General features: G+C 69.0%; 2 protein-coding genes across 4 annotated transcripts; one reads left to right on the top strand and one right to left on the bottom strand.

Moving 5' to 3' along the window:
* Positions 1–501: 501 nt before the first annotated feature.
* ROBO4 (roundabout guidance receptor 4) lies at positions 502–7121 on the top strand. Of its 3 annotated transcripts, none has more exons than XM_062594757.1 (17): positions 502–586; positions 869–1026; positions 1199–1319; positions 1441–1579; positions 1694–1821; positions 2505–2620; positions 2736–2955; positions 3076–3197; positions 3940–4111; positions 4189–4335; positions 4439–4481; positions 4563–4828; positions 5418–5558; positions 5652–5766; positions 5915–6411; positions 6504–6674; positions 6861–7121. In XM_062594757.1, exons 1-17 carry the CDS (start codon positions 529–531, stop codon positions 6968–6970), a joined length of 2724 nt encoding a protein of 907 aa, XP_062450741.1. In that variant the 5' UTR covers positions 502–528; the 3' UTR covers positions 6971–7121. The 3 variants fall into 3 exon arrangements, with proteins under 3 accessions (XP_062450741.1, XP_062450740.1, XP_062450742.1); XM_062594756.1 differs by having other exon boundaries at positions 2487–2620; XM_062594758.1 differs by lacking the exon at positions 5418–5558 and having other exon boundaries at positions 2487–2620.
* A 2135-nt stretch (positions 7122–9256) lies between these two features.
* On the bottom strand, positions 9257–17206 carry ROBO3 (roundabout guidance receptor 3). The gene is made up of 19 exons (XM_062594755.1): positions 16976–17206; positions 14562–14872; positions 14231–14388; positions 14016–14136; positions 13797–13935; positions 12996–13123; positions 12753–12877; positions 12487–12658; positions 12073–12278; positions 11889–11977; positions 11661–11816; positions 11259–11529; positions 10940–11162; positions 10720–10832; positions 10466–10637; positions 9902–10330; positions 9670–9821; positions 9428–9566; positions 9257–9340 (listed from the first exon to the last, which is right to left on the bottom strand). The coding sequence occupies exons 1-18, from the start codon at positions 17137–17139 to the stop codon at positions 9477–9479; spliced, it is 3219 nt and encodes a 1072-aa protein (XP_062450739.1). The 5' UTR covers positions 17140–17206; the 3' UTR covers positions 9257–9340; positions 9428–9476.
* Positions 17207–20779: the final 3573 nt, after the last annotated feature.

Raw genomic sequence — 20779 nt, 5'->3', positions numbered from 1 at the left:
GCTACTAACCAATAAACTAAACGTACTATCCGGCCGGCGGGACCCGCGGGTGCTTTCGTGTGCTGCGGGGGGGGAGTGCAGGTGGGGCTTGGGTGCATGGAGCCACCGGGAGCAGGGCGGCAGCTGAGAACATCCGGGACCGTTCACTCTGGTCCCTACTGAGGTCTTCCCGGAGGGCTGCTTTCCGGTCAGCGCTGCTCGCCGCTGGTGCGCAGCAGGAGCTCCGCGCTCCTTCTCCAGAGTCTCCCGACACCCCAAATCAGCCGCTCGCGCCCCCCCCGCTCCCCGCACCCCCCCCACCCCCCCATACCGCCGCTCGCGGCAGGGCGCCCCTCCGAGCTGCTCGCGTCCGTCTCGGGCTCTTCCTGCCCCGCTTCCGGCTATTGTGGCGGCGTCGCACGGAGCGGGGCTCTGCTCCGGCGGCCGGCCGGCGCGGGAGGAAACGGGAAACGTCGGCATCGGGGGCCGGGGCGGGGTGGGGAGGGGGGAAGGGGAGGTGGTTGGGGCCGGACACACGGACACACCGGCATGGCGGGCAGCTGGGCCGCGGCGCTGGGGCTCTGCGTCGCCTTGCTGCGCCTGGCGGGTGAGCGCGGGCGGCCGGGGGCGGGGGGCTGGGAATGGGTGGGGGGGGGAACGCGGCGCCGGATTTTGGGGAAGCGGCGGGAAGAAGCTCCGAGCCGCGCCGGCGCCAAATCCCCTTAACTCTGCCCCTCGCCCCCGCTGCGACGGCGGTGGGGTGGCCGTTCGGGGCAGGGGGGGGCCCCCGCGCGCGGCTGGCTTAGCAGGGTGACGAGGAGCCCGGGAGCGGACGGGTGACGGCGTCCGGCCGTCCATCCATCCGCCCGTCCGGCCGTCCGGCCGGCAGCCCCGCGGGACGATTTCCGCCTGCAGCCCGGCGACTTGGTGGCGACGGCGGGGCAAGCGCTGGAGCTGCCCTGCGTGCCGCCCTGGGGCCGGCCCGAGCCCCGCGTCACCTGGAGGAAGGACGGCGTCGCCCTCGACTTGGCGTCGGGGCGCTACCAGGTGGGTGCTGCCGCCGTGCTGCGGCGGTGACGGCGACGGTGACGGCGGCGGCGGGTTTCTCCGGGGCGCGGGGGGGTAACGGAGGGGGACGACGGTGCCGGGGCGCGCACCTGAGCGCGTGTCACCCTGCGTGTGTGTGTCCCCCCCCCCCCCGCTTCCCCGCGCGGCGCAGGTGGCCCGCGGGAAGCTGCGGGTGGCCCAGGCGCGCAGGAGCGACTCGGGCGCCTACGTCTGCGTGGCCACGGACGCGGCGGGCGAGCGGCAGAGCCGCCCGGCGCTCGTCTCCGTCCTGGGTGAGCGGAGCGGGCACGACCCGCCGCGGCGGCGGGGTGCCTTGGGGTGGGGGCTGGGGAGGGGGGGGGTCTCTCTCTCCCGGCCACCTCTTCTCATCGCCACCCCGCCATCGTCCCCCAGAGAAGCCGGCCATCGTGCGGCCCCCCCGCGACACGGCGGCGGGCGCCGGCGGCACCGTGGAGCTGCCCTGCGGCGTCCGGGGCGACCCGCTGCCCTGGGTGCAGTGGCACAAGGAGCGCGGGGACCTGCCCCGGGGCAGGTAGGTCACCGGGCATGGGGAAGGGTCCCCTCCGCTGTCCTCTCCTCCCCCCCCTCCAAAAAAAATAACCCCCCCACCCGCCGCCAAGCTGACGGGCAGCGCTGGCGTCCCCAGGCACGAGGTGGACCGGGAGCACACGCTGCGCCTCTACGGCGTGTCGCCCGCCGACTCGGGCACCTACGTCTGCACGGCCCAGAGCCAGCTGGGCACCGCGGCCGCCGCGGCCGTCCTCCACGTGGAGGGTAAACGGTGGCACCCGCCCGCCCGGGCTGAGGGTTGGGGGGAGGGGGGGTCTGTCAACCGGGGGGGGGGGGTCCTGTCCACAGGTGGGTCTGCCCAGGGTGCTCCACCAAGAGGGTCCATCGAAAGGGGAGTCTATTCTAGGTGGTCCATCTAAAGGGGATCCGCTCAAGCCGGCCCAGCCAAGGGTATCCATCCAAGGTGGGAGGGTTTCTATCTAGGAAGGTCCATCCAAGTGGGATCCATCCAAAGGGGATGTTCCATCTAAGGTGGGTCCATCCAAGGGGAGTCCATCCAAGGGGGGTTTCATCCAAGGGGGAGTCCATCTAAGGTGGGTCCATCCAAGAGGGTCCATTCAAGGGGTTTCATTCAAGGGGGCAGAGTGCATCTAAGGTGGGTCCATCCAAGAGGGTCCATCCAAGGGGGTTTCATCTCAGGGGGGTGGAGTCCCTCTAAGGTGGGTCCATCCAAGGGGAGTCCATCCAAGGGGATTTCATTCAAGGGGGAGTCCATCTAAGGTGGGTCCATCTGAGGGGTCCATCCAAGAGGGCTCCATCACAAAGGGTTCATCCAAGGGGATCCATCTAAGGAGACATCAGGCTGTCCAGGCATGGTCATCTCAGGTAGGTTCCTGGGCTGATGCTAGCTTGCCTGACGCTGCTGTTAGCCCTCCCTCTGCCCTCAGACCTTCCAGAGACAGGCGGGCAAGAGGCCGTGTCGCAGGACCTGCTGGCTGTGTGGCTGCACCTGGACAACAGCACCGCGCTCCCCTCCGCAGCCGCCGTCCAGCTCCACTGGCGGGTTGGTGCACTACCGGGATGCAGATGAGATGGAGGGGGAACAGATGGGGCTGAAGCCACCCAACGTCCCCAATCCCCCAAGCGCGTGCCGTTACGTCCCTTCCCTTCACCTCCAGGTGCTGACACCGGCACCGGCGTTGGAGGGCTTCGTGGTGCTGTACCGCTGCCTGCTCCCTGCCAGCACCGCCTGGGTCCAGCGCGATGTGGGCAGGGAGCTCAGCGCTGTCATCCCCGCGCTCAGGAGGGGCTACAAGTATGAGTTCAAGGTCCGGCCCTACACCAGGGGAGCCCAGGGCTTGGACAGCAACACCAGGCACCTTTGGATACCTGAGGAAGGTAGCTCTGGTCACGGGGCGCACAAGGGACCAGGGCCACCCGTCGCCCAGCAGGATGCCAAGGGCATGGGGGCCAGCTGGGAGTCGTAGGAGGGGGTCTTCAACCTTGCTGTCTCGGCAGCACCGAGTGCGGCACCCCAGCATGTCACCGTGGGACAGGCAGAGATGGGGAACGGCACCATGGTCGTGAGCTGGGAGCCGCCTCCTCCCGACACCCACAACGGCATCATCCGCGGCTACAAGGTTAGGGGCACCGGGGAGGCACCGGGGGCTGCTGGCCAAGGGGGTTCATCTAGGTGGATCTGTCCAAGGGGATCCATCCAAGGGAGGATCTATCCAAGAGGGATCCACCCAAGCCATCCGTCCTGTGCTGTGGGATACATGCTAGGAGGTCCATTTAAGGTGTTCAGTACAAGGGATCTATCCAAGGAGGTCCATCCAAGGGGATCCATCTGGAGGGATCCTTTCAAGGGAATTCATCCAAAGAAAGCAACCAAGGAGATCCATCAAAGAGGATCCATCCAGGGAGGTCCTTCTAAGGGCACCCATCCAAAGGGATCATCCAAGGTCCAGGGTCTAGCCTAGAAGGTCCCTCTGATGGGGGGGTGCATGCACAGAGTTCATCCAGAGAAGTCCAGTTCAAGGGGGCTAGCATCCAAGGAGTCCATCCAGACAGGTCAGTCCAAGGGAGCGTCTACCCAAGAGGGATCCCTTCAAGGAGTCCATCCTTGTGGAACCCAATCAAAGGGTCCATCCAAGGGGATCTAACCAAGGGTGTCCATGCAAGAATCCATACAAGGTGGTTGTCTATCCCAGGGGATCCACCCAAGGTGATCCACCCAAGATGGGTCTAACCAAAGGGATCCATCCAAGGGGCCATCCAAAAGGGTTCATCCAAGGATGGGGAGCCTGTCCAAGCGGACACTCATGCATGGTGCGGGACACGAGCAAGGGCAGCTGCCAGTTCCCTCTCCATGCCCGGCAGATCTGGTCCCTGGGCAACGGCTCTCACCACCACACCAACAGGACAGTTGACGGAGGCACCCACCACCTGGAAACCTTCCTCCAGAGCCCCGGGGCCACATACTGCATCCAGGTGGCAGCTTTCAACAGCGCGGGGCTGGGGGTGCCTAGCAATGCCACCTGCGGCATTTTGGGTAGGCGGCGGGATGCAGGGAAGGAGGTTTCTCCACTGCGTTGCATCCTGGCGGGGGTAACACTGTGGCCTCCACAGAGCCACTCCTGGAGGCGGTGGTGCAGGGCCCCGAGGCATTGCCCTTGGTCACCATCATCGCCAGCGCCGGTGCCTTGCTCTGGGTGACCCTCCTGGCCTTCCTGGTCTACCTGTGCCAGAGCCGCGCCAATGGTCCCCATGGCAAAGGTGAGCAAGGAGGGTTGGTGGTGGCAGCAGTGGGGACCCCCCCCGGGCTCAGCACCCGCAGCATGCCACCCAGGAGTCACCACCACACCCATCTTCTCTGTAGGTCTTTGCCACTGCGCCGGTGAGGACACGGTGGCTAGGCAGAGGTGAGCAAGGAGAGGAGGCCGATGGGCTGGAGCACCCCGGGGTGGTGGGATTGACACCCTGACACTGCTTTGGCCCCACAGGCTGGAGGCCAGCGACTCGCCCTGGCTCTCGGACACCTGGAAATCCACCTCCGGCTCCAAAACCCTCGGCAGCAGCAGCAGCCTCAGCAGCCATCTCCTCTGGAGTGACACCAGTGAGTCTCCCTGGCCCTGGGGGCCTGGGAGCCCACCCACAGGGCCTGGGACCCCCAGCATGGGGCCTGGGACCCCCACTCAGCGTGGGGGTGCCTGCGCAGGGGATCTAGGACCTCCTCCATGGTGTCATCGGACCTCCATCCAGTGTGGTGGTACGTGCACAGGCATCTGGGCCCCTTCCCTGGAGCCATGGGACCTCCACCCAGTGCCATCGGACCCACTCAGGGGGTCTGGGACCTCTCTCTAGTGCTGCGGGACCCCCACCCAGTATCTGGGATGTCCACCATAGTGCTGTGAGACGCACACAGGGTGGCTGGGACCCCACTCAATGCCCAGGGTCCCCACATGGTACTGTGGGACCTCCTACTCTGGGTGCCTGGGACACCCACCAAGGTGCTGTGGGACCCACAGAGGGTGGCTGGGACTCCCACAGGGGTGCCATGGGATCTACAGAGGACCCACCTTGGACCCCCACCCAGTGCCATGGGAGTCCCGCCTGCTGCTGTGGGACCCCTACTGGGTGCCATGGGACCCATAGAAGGCACCCGCTGAGATGGGACCCACAAAGGGTGTCTGGGGCCCCCACTGGGGGCCAGGGGACCTGCTCTACCAGCAGCAGGGAGCCAGGGTGGGACTGCGCAGAGGACAGAGAGAGGGGCACGCGGGTCGCCCCCAGCTCCTCACCGCAGAACGGGGTCCGGCACCCGTGGGTGCCCGGCCCTACCCTTCTCACCCCACCAGTCTCCTCCTTGGAGCAGCTGAGCCGAGGCACCCCAGGGCCCCCCAGCCCCAGCACCTTCTGCAGGGACCCCCCACCCCGAGGCTGCCCCAACCCCCCCAGCCGCCGTGGGGGCCACCCAAGGGTGCCAGCCAGCGAGCAAGGTGAGCGAGGCAAGGTGGGGAGGGGGGGGGTCAAAAAGCGCCCTCGAGAGCGGGGACATCCAGAGCGCCGCCGCCACCTCCGTCCCCCACAAGGAGCCGTCCCAGACCCGCCGCCGGCGTTCAGCTCCCCCAAACCGCGGCACTGCAGCGCCTCACTGGGCTCCCCCGGTCCCGGGGGGCCACCCCACGCCCGGCACCCACCAACCCGGTGAGTTGTCATGTCCCCCCCCACCCCACAACACACTCCCCAACCCGGGTGGGTGCTGCGGAGCGGCTGGGTTGGGTTGGGGGCGTTACGGCGGCGGGAGCAGCGGGCGCGGGAACGGGAGCCGGGATTTTCCCGTGGTGCCCCGCAGGTGCCCGGGGCCGGCGGCCGGCGGCCGCCTCTCGCCGTCGCTCAGCGACGACGGCGACAGCGTCCTGACGCCGGAGCGGGCGGCCGAGTCCCTGGAGCCGCCGGCGGATGCCCCTTCCCGGCCGCCGGGTGCCGGGAGCTCGGCGCGGCGGGAGCCGACCCGCTGCAGCCCCCCGGCGCCGTCACGGCCCTTCTCGCCGCCGCACACCTACGGCTATATCTGCGGGCCACCGGCCTCCGAGCTGGGCGACCCCGAGGAGGAGGAGGAGGAAGAGGAGGAGGAGGAAGAGCGGACGGTGGCGGGCTCGCTGCTCAACGGCTGGGGCTCCGTCTCGGAGGAAAACTTCGCCAGTGCCCGCTGCAGCCTGGTGAGCTCCTCCGACGGCTCCTTCCTCGCTGACGCCGGCTTCGCCCGCGCCCTGGCCCTGGCCGTCGACAGCCTCTGCTTCGGCCTCGGCCATGACGATGACGATGATGACGACGAGGGGCTCTACGCGGGTGAGCGCCGCTCGGCCGGGCGCGGAGCAGGCCCTTGCCAGGGGTAATTTTGGGGGTGAGGGAAAGGCGAGACGGGGCGTTTTTCCCGGCAGGTTTCTCGCCGCCTTCCTCACCCTCGGAGGGGCTCCTCTTCCTCGAGGGCCCGCCACGGCCCGCCTGGGGCTGGATGGCGGCGCTGGAGGCCGAGCCGGGCCGGAGGGTGAAGACGGAGGAGGACAAGGAGGCGCCGAGCCCGGTTCAGGCCCTCCCACACCAGTGGCACGGTGAGCGTGCACGGTGGTGCCCCGACGCCAGGGTGACGGGCACTCATGGGTTGCGCTTAACCCGGGACCCCAAGAGCCATTGGGGACCAGCTACCCTGCCCCAGGCGTCCCTCGGCGACATGCCACCGTTCCCCCCCCACTCCCCTGTAGCGACGCAGCATCCCAAAAAATCCTTTCCCCTTCCAGGTTCCCGTGGGCCAGCAGCTGGCAGCCCCTGGGCCGTGCCGGCGCTCGGGGCCCCGCGCGCCGGGCCTGAGAGGGAGAGGAGCAGAGGGATGTCGGCACGGAGGGTGTAGGGCGGCCGGCGCTGGCTTCGTCGTCTACTAACCCGGCTGCGTTGCGCCCCCCTCCCTGCCCCCGGCAATAAAGAGCCGCTTCCCGGCGGAAGCGGAGAGCTGGCACGGGCTGCGGCATGGGGCACCAAGCCGCTCGGCGCTGCTTACCAAACGGGCTTTATTGGTGGTTTTACAAAAGGCATTTTCCGTGAGCAAAAGGCGGACAGAAAAGTGGTGCTGAGCCGGGCGGGCATCCCTCCTCGGCGAGCATCCGCGTCCCTCCCGAGCATCCTCATCGCTCCCGAGCATCTTCATCGCACCCGAGCATCCTTATTGCACCCAAGCATCCATATTTGCTCCCGAGCATCCGCATCCCTCCCGAGTATCCCTACTTGCTCCCGAGCATCCTCATCCCTCCCAAGCATCCTCATCCCTCCCGAGCATCCTCATCCCTCCCAAGCATCCTCATTGCTCCCGAGCATCCTCATCCTTCCCGAGCATCCTCATTGCTCCAGACCATCCTCATTGCTCCTGAGCATCCTTATTTGCTCCCGAGCATCCTCATCCCTCCCAAGCATCCTCATCCTTCCAGAGCATCCTCATCCCTCCTGAGCATCCTCATTGCTCCAGACCATCCTCATTGCTCCTGAGCATCCTTATTTGCTCCCGAGCATCCTCATCCCTCCCGAGCATCCTCATCCTTCCAGAGCATCCTCATCCCTCCTGAGCATCCTCATTGCTCCTCAGCATCCCTATTTGCTCCCGAGTATCCTCATCCCTCCCAAGCATCCTCATCGCTCCAGACCATCCTCATCGCTCCAGACCATCTGCCTCCCTCCCTCACCCCTCCCCGTTGCATCCCCCTGGCACCGCCGAAACCTATTTACAAGGGACCGAGCTCCCGGCGAGGCCGGTCCTGATTTAAATATCATCCCCCCGCAGCCCCGTGCACGTGGCGGCTCGCGTCGCCCACGGCTCCAGCACCAGCGCCTTCATCTCATCTCCTGCGGAGGGGAAGGAGAAGAGGGGCGAGGGCAAGGGCAGCGGGGCGCCAGCGCCCGCCCCGCGCCCCGTCACCTCGCCACGGTCCCCCGGCGTCCGGCTGCGCCCCGAGCCGTGGCCTCGGGAGCCCGTCGAGCCGCGGGATGAGGTGAGGAAGGTGGGTTTGCCGTAGGGGACGACGTCTGCAGGGGGAAGGAGAGGAGCTGGGGCTCGACGCGCCGGCGGCGGTGCCGGCGGTGAGCGCCTCTTTCGGCTGCTTTAGCCGGGGTTACCGTCGGGGTCCGGCGTGGGGCGGCGCTCCAGCGAGGCGGCAGCGTCCCCGGGGCCGGGGATGCCGGGGTCCTCGGCCAGCGGCGGCGGCAGCGGCGGCGGTGGCGGCAGGTCTGTGGCAGAGCAGAGGGGTGAGCGGCTCGGTGCTTTCGGCCTCGACCCGCCGCTGCCGCGCTCGGCCTCGGCCGCCGCTCACCTGCCGGCTGCTGCTCCCGCCGGTAGCGGCCGGCTTTCGGCTTCGGGCGGCTTTTCGGCACCGCGGCGGCGGCTCCGGCGCAGCCCCGGCACTCGCCGAGGCCCGGCGAGTGGCTGCCGTCACGGCCGGGGTCGCGCCGGGCTCTGGGCATGGGGGACTCGACGCCGTCCTCGGTGCCGGCGCCGGGGCTCGGCGCCCGCGGCAGGGTGCTGGCGCCGTTTGGCTGCCTCCTGGCAAACAGGAGGCGGAGGTGAAAGCGGGCAAAGCAAGGCACAGCTGGATCGTAAGGGCACATCTGGATGGCAACGCCACTGCCAGGCCATGCCGACACATCTGGATCGCAACGGCGCTGCCAGACACCGGCCGATTGCAGACCGTGACGGCACAGCTGGGTCGTAACGCTGCAGCCGGGTTGCAAAGCCACAGCTTTGGGTCGAGGCGGCACAGCTGGATCACAGCTGCACAGCTGGATCGCAGCAGCGCTGCCAATGACGCAGCCGGGCCGGGCCGGAGCAGCTGGCCACAAGGGCACAGCTGGACCAGGACAGCACAGCTGGATTGCTGCGGCACGGTTAGATCGCCGCGGCACAGCTGGACCGCAGCAATCTAATGGCACAGCTGGAGCACGATCGAACATCTGGATCTCAGAGTGCCAGATCGCGACCGCACGGCCGCGCCGCGCCGGCACAGCTGGACCGCGACCCGCCCGCCGGCGGGCAGCAGCCGTCGCCTACCGGGGCACCTGGCGGCCGTCGAAGTCGCGGAGCCGGGGGATGCTGTCGGCGGCGCGGGGCGAGGGCGTCAGCGTGGCCGTGGAGCGGCGGCCGCAGGAGCCAGCGGGCGACGGGCCGGCGGGCGGCGAGCCTTCCTCGGCGGCGCCTCCGCGCTCTGCCGCCGGCAGGCACCAGTCCTCCGAGGCCGAGCTGCACGGGACGCGGCACGGGGCGGGCGCTGCGGCAGGCACCGCGCCGCCCCCCCTCCCCTCCAGCCCGGCGGGCCCCTTCGCTCACCTTCCAGCCGGCTCTTCGTCCTCATCCTCATCCTCCTCCTCGTACTGGCTCAGCTCGCTGGCCGAGGGCGGCGGGGGCAGCAGCTCGGGCCAGCTGAGCACCGGCGGTTGCACCGCTTTCCCCACGGCTTTGCCCGTGCCTGCGGAGCGGAGGCGACGTGTCGTCCCCAGCACCACCACCACCGCCACCAGCACCACCGCCACCACCACCAGCACCACTGCCACCAGCACCACAGCCCGTACCGTGGCGGCGGGGCCGGGCGAAGGGCGGCGCGGCGGCCAGTCCCGATTTCTCCCACGCCGGAGCCTCGCGGCAGCTCTCGGCAGTCGCATCCAGGCTCGGGATGCCGGGCACCAGCCACGAATCCGGCAGCCACGGGTAGGCGCCGCCGAGCCTGCAGGGAGACGCCGGTGGGCACGGGGCAGCCAGCTGCTCCGGCAGGATCGGCAGCGGCGGCCGTGGCGGCGGCGTTACCTGGGGCCGCGGCGCAGGGGGCCCTCGGCACGCGCGAAGGCGCCTGCGGGGAGACACGGAGCCGGGTGAAGGCGGCGCGGCCGGGCCACGAGCCTCCCCCATGGGCATGTAGGCCGGCCAAAAAAAGGGGGGGAAAAAAGCAGGAAAAGGGCAAAAAACTAAAAAGAAACCCAAAGCAAAGGGGATGGCATCCCGCTTTCGCCCGCGGGCCCGCTGCTCGCCTACCCGCGAAGCGGCTCAGCTCCTTCTTCCTCTTGCGGCGCAGGTAGATGCAGGCGCTGGAGCCGACGAGGACGAGGCAGGCGGCGGCGGCGCCGAGGCCGGCGATGAAGGCCGGGCGCTTGGCCACGGCGGCCAGGCGCCGCACCAGGCCCCCCCCGGCGCCGCGGCCAGCCGCCGCCGCCGCCGCGTCCCGCTCCGCCGCCGGCGCTGCAACCGGGGCACGGGGGGTGGGAAGGGGTGCGGGGCGGCGTGAGCGCGGGGCGGCCCCCCTCCGCCGGCACCCCGGCATCCCGGCGGCGGGCCGGCGCGGCGGCGGCGGGGTGGGACCGGCCGGCTACTCACCGAGGAGGACGGGGACGGGCGAGCTACGGACGCCGACGCCGGCGGCGGTGGCGGCGGCCACCTGGGCTCGGTAGGGCACGCCGGGCACGAGCCCGCGCAGCACCGCCGCCAGCGCCGTGCCCGCCACGCTGGCGTTGCGGTCAAAGCGGCTCTCATTGCCCCAGCACCAAATCTGCGGGGAGCGGGCGGCGGGTTCGCGGCGGCGCGGCGGCGGCGGCGGCGGCTGCGGCGCCCGCCGCCGGCCCGGCTCTTACCCGGTAATCGCGGATGACGCCATTGCGCTCGGCGGCCGGCGGCGGCTCCCAGGAGATGGCGACGCCGTCGGGCAGCGGGGCCACGCGGACGGCTCGCGGCGGGGCGCCGGGCGCTGCTGAGCGCGGAGGGGATGGGGGGCGGGAAAGGGGGGGGACACACGCGAGCTCAGGCGGGAGAGCGACGGCGGCGGCAGCCGGCACGCGCCGCCGAGCCACCCACCTGCCTCGGGCGTGCGGACGAGGCGGACGGCGCTGTCGGCGCCCCGCGGGCCCTCCGGCACGGGCCGCACCTTGACCTCGTACTCCTGGCCCGGGCGCAGCGGGGCGAGCAGGGCGTCGCGCCGCTCCGCTCCCGGCACCTCCCGCGTCTCCCACGCGCCGCCGGCGCCGCGCCGCCGGTAAAGCACCCGGTAGCCCCGCAGCAGCGCCGCCGGGCCGTCCACCTGCGGGAAGCAGCGGGCGCCGGAGGCGGTGGCGCCGGGCCGCCGGCGGCGGCGTCGCCCCGCCACCAGCCGTCCGTCCCCCCGGCCCGTACTCACGGTCCAGGCGAGGCGGACGCCGGCGCCCGTCGGCAGCGCCGCGGGCTCCAGCAGGCTCACGGCGAGGCGGGCCGGGCCAGGCGGCGGGGTGGCGGCGGGCGGGCGGCGGGTGCGCACGGGCTCCGAGACGGCGCTGGGGTCGCTGAGGCCGAAGGCGTTGGCCGCCCGCACCAGGAAGAGGTAGACGGTGCCGGGCCGGAGGCCGCCCACCGTGTGCGGCGGCGCCCGCACGTCGGCCGCCACCGTGCGCCAGGCGCCGCCGGCCGCCTGGCTGCCAGGCAGAGGGGCACGGCGGCGGGCACGGCGGCGCTGGTGCCACCCGCGCCGCCGCCGCTGCCCCTCCGGGAAACGGGAGGAGGGGTAAGGAGGAGGAAAAAAATAATAAAAATAAACGGGAGCTACCTGAAAGCCTCGACCACGTAGGAGGTGGCGGCGGCGCCGGCCTCCTGCCGGCCGCTTTCCCACGCCAGCGTGACGCTGCTCTCGGTGACGGCGGTGACGCGCGGCGCCGACGGCGCCGACGGCGGGACGCCCGGCTCGGCGGGCGCCGCGCTGCTGCTCCCCGCCGCCGCCGCCCCGGCGCCGCCGCCGCCGCCGGCATCGCCCCCCGCCGCCGCCGCCGCCGGCCGCTCGGCTCCCTGCACCCGCAGCGCCCCGCTGCAGCGCGTCTCGCCCGCCGAGCTGGCCGCCACGCAGGCGTAGCGCCCCGCGTCCGACACCTGCCAGCGGGAGCCCTCAGCCGCCGGCCGGCCGGCCGAGCCGTCTCTCGGCGCCGGCGCGGCGCCAAAGAGGGGGGGATGTTTTTTTGGCTCACCCGGAGGTCGGTGATCTGCAGGGTGCCGTTCTCCAGCAGGGTGGCGCGGGGCTCGGCGCCCGGCAGCTCCCGGCCGTCCTTGAGCCAGCGCACGCTGGGCAGCGGGTTGCCGGCGGCGCGGCACGGCAGCTGCGCCGTGGCCGCCACCGGCAGCGTCTGGTTGCCGGGACCCTGGTGGATGACGGGCGGCAGGCGCTCGGCAGCGGCTGCCGGGGTGGGGGGAAAGCCGCCGTCACCCGGGGCCTCCTCGAGAGGAGGAGGAGGAGGAGGAGGAGGAAGGAAGGAGCAGCCCACGGGGACGCGCCGAGTGAGGCGGCACCGATTTTTCCCCGAGCCGTCGAGTCTCGCTCTGCCGCGGAGGAAGAGGAGGAGGAGGAGGAGGAGGAAGGACGGGCTCGCCGCCCGCCCACCTACCGTCCTCCACCTCCAGCAGCGCCCTGGCCACGACGCTGCCGGCCACGCTGATGGCCTGGCACACGTAGTAGCCGGCGTCGGCCGCCTGCACGTCCGCGACGGTCATCTCGCCGCCGGGGGCCACCGAGAAGCGGCCCGCCGGCTGCGGGGGCTGGCTGGGGAACAGCAGGATCTGGGGGAAGAAAATAATAATAATAATAATAATAATGACGATAAAAGCCCCTCGGAAAGCCAAGGGAAAAGCGGAAGCGCCCGCGCCGCCCTACCTGGCTGCCTTCCTTCTGCCAAAACACGGCCGGCGGCGGGTTGCCGCGGGTCTCGCACTGGAAAGTCGCCGTCTGGCCCCGGGCCACGATCTGGTCGCGGGGTCCCGTCACCAGCTGCGGGGGGACTGGAGCCAAGCGACAGGTTTTGGAGGTGGAGGTGGAGGGGGGGGGTGGGAGGAAAGCGGGGAGCAAAGCGCGAGCGGCCGGCGGGCCGGCGGCGCGGGCGCCGCGGCGGCTCCTCACCGTGCACGCTGAGCGCGGCCGAGGCCTCCGCCCGGCCCACGCTGTTCTCGGCCACGCAGGTGTAGGTGCCCTCGTCCGCCGCCGTCACCCGGCTGATGCGCAGCGAGTTGTCGGCGCTCACCTCCCACCTGCGGCGGGCGAGAGAGGCCCCGCGAGCCCCCAGCGCGGAGGCCGGCGCGCCGCTGGGATGCCGGCGGCCGGCGAGGGCGCTGGCTACGCGGCAAGGGCGCTGGGTGCCGCACCGATATCAGCACGTGGCAAGGGCGCTGGGTGCCACACCGATATCGGCACGTGGCAAGGGTGCTGAGTGCCGCACCAATGCCGAGTGCAGCACGGATGGTGGATGCAGCACGGATGCCAGCACGCAGCAAAGTTGCTGAATGCAGCACAGGTGCTGGATGCAGCAAGGATGCCAGCACACGGCAAGGATGCCGGATGCAGCAGGGATACTACACGGATGCCAGCATGTGGCAAAGATGCTGGATATAGTGAGGATGCCGGATGCAGCACAGATACTGCACACAGCACAGATGCCGGCACATGGCAAAGATGCTGGATACAGTGAGGATGCTGGATGCAGCACGGATACTGCATGGATGCCGGCACATGGCAAAGATGCCGGGTGCAGCAGGGATGCCGGATGCAGCAGGGATACTGCATGGATGCCGGCACGTGGCAAAGATGCCGGGTGCAGCAGCGATGCCGGATGCAGCAGCGATGCCGGTCCGCAGCCCGGACGCCGGCGTACGGCAACCTCCGCTCCGGCCTCCCTCCCTCCTCGCCCGGCGCCGCTCCGCTTACCTCCCCGGCGGCAGCTCGCCGGCGTCCTTGCGCCAACGCACGGCGGGCGGCGGGTCGCCCCGGGCCTCGCAGGCGAATTCGGCCACCTCCTCGGCCAGCACCGCCCGGCCGAGCGGCCGCTTGCTGAAGACGGGGCGCTCTGCGGGGAGGCGGCGGTGAGGCGGCATGCCGGCTGGGCGGCCCGGGCGCCCGCCCTCGGCCCCGCTTGCCCCCACGCACCGAGGACGAGCAGGCGGGCGGGCTCGCTGCGGCGCTCGCCGGCGGCGTTGGCGGCCACGCAGACGTAGGCGCCGGCGTCGGTTTTGCGGGCGCCGGCCAGCATCAGCTTGCCGCCGCGCGTCTGCCGGGAGGGGAGGGGAGGGCGCGGGGGCTGGCGGCGGCGGCGGCGGTGGTGGGCAGCGCCGCGGTCACCGGTGCCCCCTGCCTCCGCTCACCGTGAAGCGCCGGTCGCCGGCGTCGAGCCGGGCGCCGTTTTTCTCCCAGGAGACGCCGGGCTCCGGGTGGCCGCGAGGCGGCACGCAGTCCAGCACGGCCGGTTCGCCGGCCGCCACTGCCGCGTCGCCCGGCGCCTGCCGGAAATCGTCCCGCAGCACTGGCCGCCGGGGTGGGGGGGAGAGAAGGAGCGAGGCGAGGAGGAGGAGGGAGGGAGGCAGGGAGGAAGGGGGTGGAGGCGGTGCATGAACGAGGCACCCGCTCGCTCCGGCCGCCCCGCCGCCCATCGCCGCGGCCTCGGGCCTGCGGCGCAGCCCGCCGCCGCCGGCTTACCAGCCACCTCGAGCGAGGCGTTCCTGCTGACCGCTTCGCCCAGGTAGTTGCTGGCCACGCAGACGTAGACGCCTTCGTCGGCTTTGCCCCGGCGGCCCGGCAGGACGCGGGCGAGGAAGAGCGAGCCGTCGGGCAGGAGGGTTCGGTGCGACCGCGGCTCCTCGGCGTCCGTGAGCAGCCGCTCACCGTCGCGGTACCAGCGGACAGCGGGAGCCGGGCTGCCCTCGGCTTTGCAGCTCAACGTGGCTGCCCGGCCGCGGGGTACCAGCAGGGCCACGGGGTGCTCCACGATGCGGGGCGGTGCGTCCGCCGGCCCCAGGGATCCCGCGAAGCGCCGGCCGGGCTCGGCCCCAGCGTCTGCTGGGGGAAACCGGGGGGGGGGCAGAGGGAGAGGAAATTAGGGCTGCGACGCTAAATCCAGGGGGAAAACAAAACAAAACCCCAAAACTCCCCCCAAAAAAACATTTCCCATGCTCTCGGAGAGGCATTCCCGCGCCGCTCGGCACCCTCGGAGCACGGCAATGGGTGAAGCTATTTCGGGGTGGGGGGATCTAAGGGAGGTTACATTTATCCCAGAAGAAAAACCGATGGGAACACGAAGGGGGAACAGCAGGACATGGCTAGCAAATCCTCGGGGTTTGCAAGGAGGCTGGCAAATATGTCATCATGTCCTCAGGGCCACCTATGTCCCAGCCCATTGTGTCCCCATGGCCTCCCACAGGATGGCCCATCATGTCCCCAGGGCCACCTATGTCTCAGCCCATCGTGTCCTCAGGGCCACCTATGACCCAGCCCATCATGTCCCCATGGCCTCCCACGGGATGGCCCATCATGTCCCCAGGGCCACCTATATCTCAGCCCACCGTGTCCTCAGGGCCACCTGTGTCCCAGCCCATTGTGTCCCCACGGCCACTCACAGCATGGTCCATTGTGTCCCCAGGGCCACCTAAGTCCCAGATCATCATGTCCCTATGGCCACCCACGGCATTGTCCATCATGTCTCCAGGGTCACCCATGTCTCAGCCCATCATGTCCTCAAGGCTACCCACAGTACAGTCCATCATGTCTGCAGGGCTACTTCTGTCCCAGCCCATCATGTCCCAGGGCCACCCACGGCATGCTCCATCATATTCCAATGGCTGCCTGTGTCCCAGCCCATCATGTCTCCAGGGCCACCTGTGTCCCAGCCCATCATGTCCGCAGGGCCACCCCCAGCATGCTCCATCGTGTCATCAGGGCCACCTATGTCCCAGCCCATTGTGTCCACAGGGCCACCCATGAAATGCTCCATCGTGTCCCCAGGGCCACCTATGTCCCAGCCCATCATGTCCCCCAGGGCCACCCACAGCCTTGTGTCCCCAAGCTGGCCCTGCAGTTCGGCCAGCGGTCACCGAGCGTCACTGTTGTCACGGGGACCCCGAGTGCCCGTGTGCCCGCGCACACCCACAGCCCCCCCGCCACAGGTGCACCAAGGTGCACATGCATGCACCCCGTCCCAGCACGCACACAAGCACACATGCGTGCAACCGGGCGCCCGCACGTCCCTCCCTTTGCACGAGGAAGTCCTTTGCACAAGGAAACCCCTTTCCCAGTGCTGGACCCCCAGCACTCGCGGAGCTTTTGCCACTGCCCAAAACCTCCCAGCTCCCCCTCTGCCCCCCCCTAAAAAAAACCAGCTCCTGGAGCCAGGCGATCTCATCCCAGGCCCGATTTCCCACAGATATTTTTTCCGTGGGGACGGCCCAGCCCCGGAGGAGGGATGCGCTCGCCATCCCCAGGATGCTGCATGGTACCCGGCCGGGCTAGTTTTTTTTTGGGGGGGGGGGGAGGAAGGATGCTCGGAGCAGCCTGCGGGGGTCCAGTGGCTAAGTGGGATGAGTGGGTGCCCCCACCGGTTGCCAGCCCCTCTGCCAGCGCCTGGCGAGCTGGGGTGGCCTGGGGTGGGGGGCTGCTTGCAGCTGGGCAAGGGGAGGAGGTTTTGGGGGGCGGCACACCCCCTCTCCGTGGTAAGCCCTTAAATGTAGGGTGAAATCCAGGCTCCCCCCTCCCGTCGCAGCTCTCAGCGGCTAGCGGGGGCCACCCTCGCCTTTGCCCCCCAAAAGCAGGGTGTGGGGAGGGCGGGGGGGTCCGGGAATCCCACCACCCCACTGCCTCCCGCCGGGTGCCACAGCGGGAGACCCCCCCGGGGGAGGAGGGGTCCCGAAAGCACCGGGCTGTGGATGGCTCAGGAACACGGGACTGGACCTGCCTTGGGGTCGCCCCACGCCTCGGATACCCGGGTGGGACCGGCCGTGGGGCCGCCCCGGGGCACGCACACCCGGGCGGGACCGGCCGTGGGGCCGCCCCGGGGCACGCACACCCGGGCGGGCCGGGTCGTGGGGCCGCCCCGGGGCTCGCACGCGGGGGCCGCCCCCCGGCGCGGGCGCGTACCGTGGGGCGCGGAGAGGTTGCGGAGCTCGAAGGCGGCGAGGCTGCCGTTGAGGCCGAGCAGCAGCTCGGAGGAGTTGGACACGTCGGCGCCCAGCGAGTCGGCGAAGAGGTTCATCTGGAGCAGCGTCTTCAGCAGGTAGCGCAGCATGGCTACGCTGCGCTGCGCTGCCCTGCGCGCCCCTGCGCTGCCCCGCGCACCCCTGAGCGCTGCCCTGCTCTCCCCTGCGCTGCGCTCCCCTGCCCTGCCCTCGCCTGCCCTGCGCACCCCTGCACTGCGTTGCCCTGCGCTGCGCTCCCCTGCCCTGCTCTCCCCTGCGCTGCGCTCCTCTGCGCTGCGCTCCCCTGCCCTGCTCTCCCCTGCGCTGCTCTCCCCTGCCCTGCGCTCCCCTGCTCTGCGCTCCCCTGCCCCGCGCTGCCCCGCGCTGCGCTGCGCTGCCCCGCGCTGCGCTGCGCTGCCCCGCGCTGCGCCGCTCTGCTCTGCGCGGCCCGGCCCAGCCCGGCCCGCGGCACCGCCCCCGAGGCGCGGCCAGCGCGGGGCTGGGAAGGGAGGGGGGAGCCGGGGAAGGGAGGATGGGGGGGGGAGCACCCATAGCGGGAAGGGGAGGGGCGACCCTGGGGAGAAGGTGGGGGGGGAGCAGCCCAGGAGGCCACAAGGATGGGGTGGGGGCGCCCTTGGGGGGCACAAGGGTGGGATGGGCAGGGGCTAAGGGGCACCCCCGGGGTGAGCACCCAGGGGTGGGGGAAGGGGGGGGCGAAAAGAGGCAGCTGAGAAAGGGCCCCCAAATGCCGTTTCTCAATGCTTTGTCCCCCCCCCCCCAAAAAAATCCGCCGCTCGCAGCCCGGCCACAATCAGCGCGACCCACTGAGGGCGCCCAGCGAGGAGATGCCCCCTGCCTTCATTAAGGGGCCAATTAGCCATTTCGTTAATGCGCCGGGCGAGCATGTGCAGCAATGCACCTTCTGCAGCCACCTCGCCGCTAATGGGCCTCCAGCCGGGGCGGCTCGTTAAGCCGCCGCTAACGACGGGCGCATCTTTGGGGGGGCGGTGGGGGACTCGGAAGAGGGGTCGTGGGGGGGCCGGAGGGGTGACGATGGGCCTCACGCAAGGGTGGCTATGGTGGTGGTAGGGGGCACAGCTGTGTGCACACCTGGATTATGGGGAGGTCGGGGGGATGAACATCTGGAGAGGGAAGGCTGGAGCGGGAGCACGAGCACCCGGATACAAGGTCGTGCCGCATGTGTGCACATCTGGATGCCAGTGACCTGCTCAGGGTGCACACATCTGGCTATCGGGGCACACCTGGGGGAACGGGGGCATCCACTGGAAGGCACATCTGGAGACAGGGTTATCCTGTGTGTGCACATCTGGATGCAGATGACACTGCACACGCACACCTGGCCACAGGGGCACATCTGGGTAGCGGGGCGTCCCAGGCGTGCACATGTGGAGACAAAGCTACCCAGCGCATGCACATCTGGATGAAGGCAGCACTCTCAATGTGCAGACCTGGCTCTCTGGGCACATCTGGAGGTGTACCTTCTCTCATGTGCACATCTGGCCACAAAGCTACTCATCACGAGCACATCTGGATGTTCATGAAGCTCTCAGCGTGTGTACATCTGGCAATTGTGGCTCATCTGGGGATGGGGGGTCACCCTACATGCTCACACCTGGTGACAAAGCTACCTGGCTCATGCACATCTGGATGCAGGCTGGGCTCTCTCTGTGGGCACACATGGAGGCAGCCCCCCCATGCTCATGCACATCTGGATGCAGCCACATCCTCAACGCGGGTACATCCAGAGCCATGTGCTTCACATGTGGCAGCACGGACCCCCCACACACCCTTGCACATCTGGATGCAGCTCCAGCTCTGGCTGTATGCGCAGCCTGAGGTCAGGAGCCGACGCAGCCAGATGCAGGCGGCCTTCTGCCGGTGCGCACATCTGGCAGCTATGAGCACACCGCAGGCTTGCACATCTGGAGAGAACCGAACCTGCCACGGCACCAAAACCTCCTTGGTCCGTCGAAGCCGCCAGATCCAGGTGCCGCGGAGCTGCCGATCTGGGAGTCTTTGGGCCAATGCATTATTCATGCTCCCTCCTCTTGCTGGGCACGGAAAGAAAGCAAATAAATATTAATTTAATAGCAGCACAAAGCTTTTCTCTTCCTCCTGCTGGGCTTTCGGCTTCTCAGGGACTCCCAGCCTGAAAAGGCGGAAGAAAATTCCCCGCAAACTCCCCGGTTATCAAAGAATTACCTAACCACTTCTTCAGGATGAAGGTTTCCAAAGCACCGGCGGTGACGTTTTATACTGTTCCCGTGCGGAGCCTCGTCTGCAGATGCCGCCAAATTACCGCTTCACCAAGGCCTGAGGCTGGGTGATGGGCCCCTGGGGGCGGGGAGCAGCTCCAAAACATCTCCCAGCACTGGGAAAAAGGAGACAAAAGAGAGCCCGGCTCGCTGATAATCCCCCAACTCCCCAATTTGTCCCGTTAATCAGCTCTGCAAACAGAGAGGCCAGGCAATCGCCTCTTCGTTAGGAGATTTATTATCGCCAGCGTCGCGGCTAATTGTCCTTTTATTCAGCGATTAGCCGTTGTTTGCACAGCGCTCGGCGCCGGGGAGGCGAGCGGCCATCGGCCCGAAAACACTGGCGTGTCGGCACGGGCCGGGCTAATCCTCCTGAATCCCCCCGAGTTTTTTAATCCGGTTAGGCTAAAGAGGGGCTCTCCAGCCTCGTTTGCACTTTGCCAAGGGTTTGGGATTTTTTTGGGGGTGGGGTGGGGGGGAAGAGGGGGAGATTCCCGAGCGGAGCCGGGCAGAGCCTCGCGCTGCTCCGAAATCCCCTTAACTCTGCCCATCCGGCGGGCGGGTGAAGCCAGAGGCGGCCGCTGTCCGTGCCAGGTTTCCTCGCGCTGCCGCCGGCTAGAAAATTCCCAGAAAAAAAAGGGGGGGAATCTCACCCGCCTGGGCTGGGGGGTGGGGGAAAGGGTGGGCAGCGGGCTCTGACAGCGGACGCAGGTGGGGAAACGGAGGCAGCGAGCAGCGAAGGGGCTCGCGGGGCCGCAGCCGGGCCGCGAGCGAGGTAATGACGAGCGACGGGATGTTTGTACTGGCAAACGAGCGGCTGCAAAAGCCCCCCGGGCTCCCCGCGCCGATGCCAGGGACGCGAACCCCCCCCTCGGCTCGGCTATTAGCATCGTCCCCCCCCCCCACCCCCCGCCAACCCTCGGGAGGCCCCCGAGCCGCTCGCCATCGACTGTCGGCTCAGGTGGCGCAAAACCCGGCGCTTTGAATATTTATACGTTCGGCGCCGGGCCCAGGCGCACGGGGCGAATTGCACGGGCCCCCGTGCCGGAGGAAAAGGGATCCCAGGGTTCGGCAAGCGGAGGAGGGAGGGGGCAGCTGCCCGGTCGTGCCTCGTCGTGGCCTTGCAGGAAGGAAGATGTTGGGATTTTCTAGGAAAAGGGATGCTGGGCTGTTTTAGAAGCAGGATGCCAGGATATTTTAGAAGCGAGATGCTGAGATTTGCTTGAGTGGGATGCTGAGATTTCCTAGACTTGGGATGCTGGGATATTTTAGAAGAAGGATGTCAGGATGTTTTAGAAAAGGGATGCTGGGATGTTTTAGAAAAGGGATGCCAGGATGTTTTAGAAGTGAGATGCTGCAATTTTCTGGAAGTAGGATGCTGAGATTTTCCAGGTTATTTTAGAAGAGGGCTGCCAGGATATTTTAAGAGAGGGATGCGGGGATGGTTCAGAAGAGGGATGCCAGGATGCTTTAG

The sequence above is a fragment of the Rhea pennata genome, chromosome 24 (assembly GCF_028389875.1).
Source record: "Rhea pennata isolate bPtePen1 chromosome 24, bPtePen1.pri, whole genome shotgun sequence".
NCBI lineage: Eukaryota > Metazoa > Chordata > Aves > Rheiformes > Rheidae > Rhea > Rhea pennata.
This window is presented reverse-complemented; position numbering and strand designations above follow the sequence as displayed.

Bases quoted from the DNA above. Each gene is read 5' to 3' on its own strand.
- ROBO3 (XM_062594755.1), bottom strand. From the start codon at position 17,139: ATGCTGCGCTACCTGCTGAAGACGCTGCTCCAGATGAACCTCTTCGCC. The intron at 13,124-13,796 runs GTAAGCGGAGCG...CGCCCGCCGCAG, and splicing joins GGCGAGCTGCCGCCGGGGAG to GTGGGAGGTGAGCGCCGACA. The intron at 11,530-11,660 runs GTAGCTCCCGTT...TCTGCCTGGCAG, and splicing joins TACGTGGTCGAGGCTTTCAG to CCAGGCGGCCGGCGGCGCCT.
- ROBO4 (XM_062594756.1), top strand. From the start codon at position 529: ATGGCGGGCAGCTGGGCCGCGGCGCTGGGGCTCTGCGTCGCCTTGCTG. The intron at 1,320-1,440 runs GTGAGCGGAGCG...ATCGTCCCCCAG, and splicing joins GGCGCTCGTCTCCGTCCTGG to AGAAGCCGGCCATCGTGCGG. The intron at 6,675-6,860 runs GTGAGCGTGCAC...TTCCCCTTCCAG, and splicing joins CCTCCCACACCAGTGGCACG to GTTCCCGTGGGCCAGCAGCT.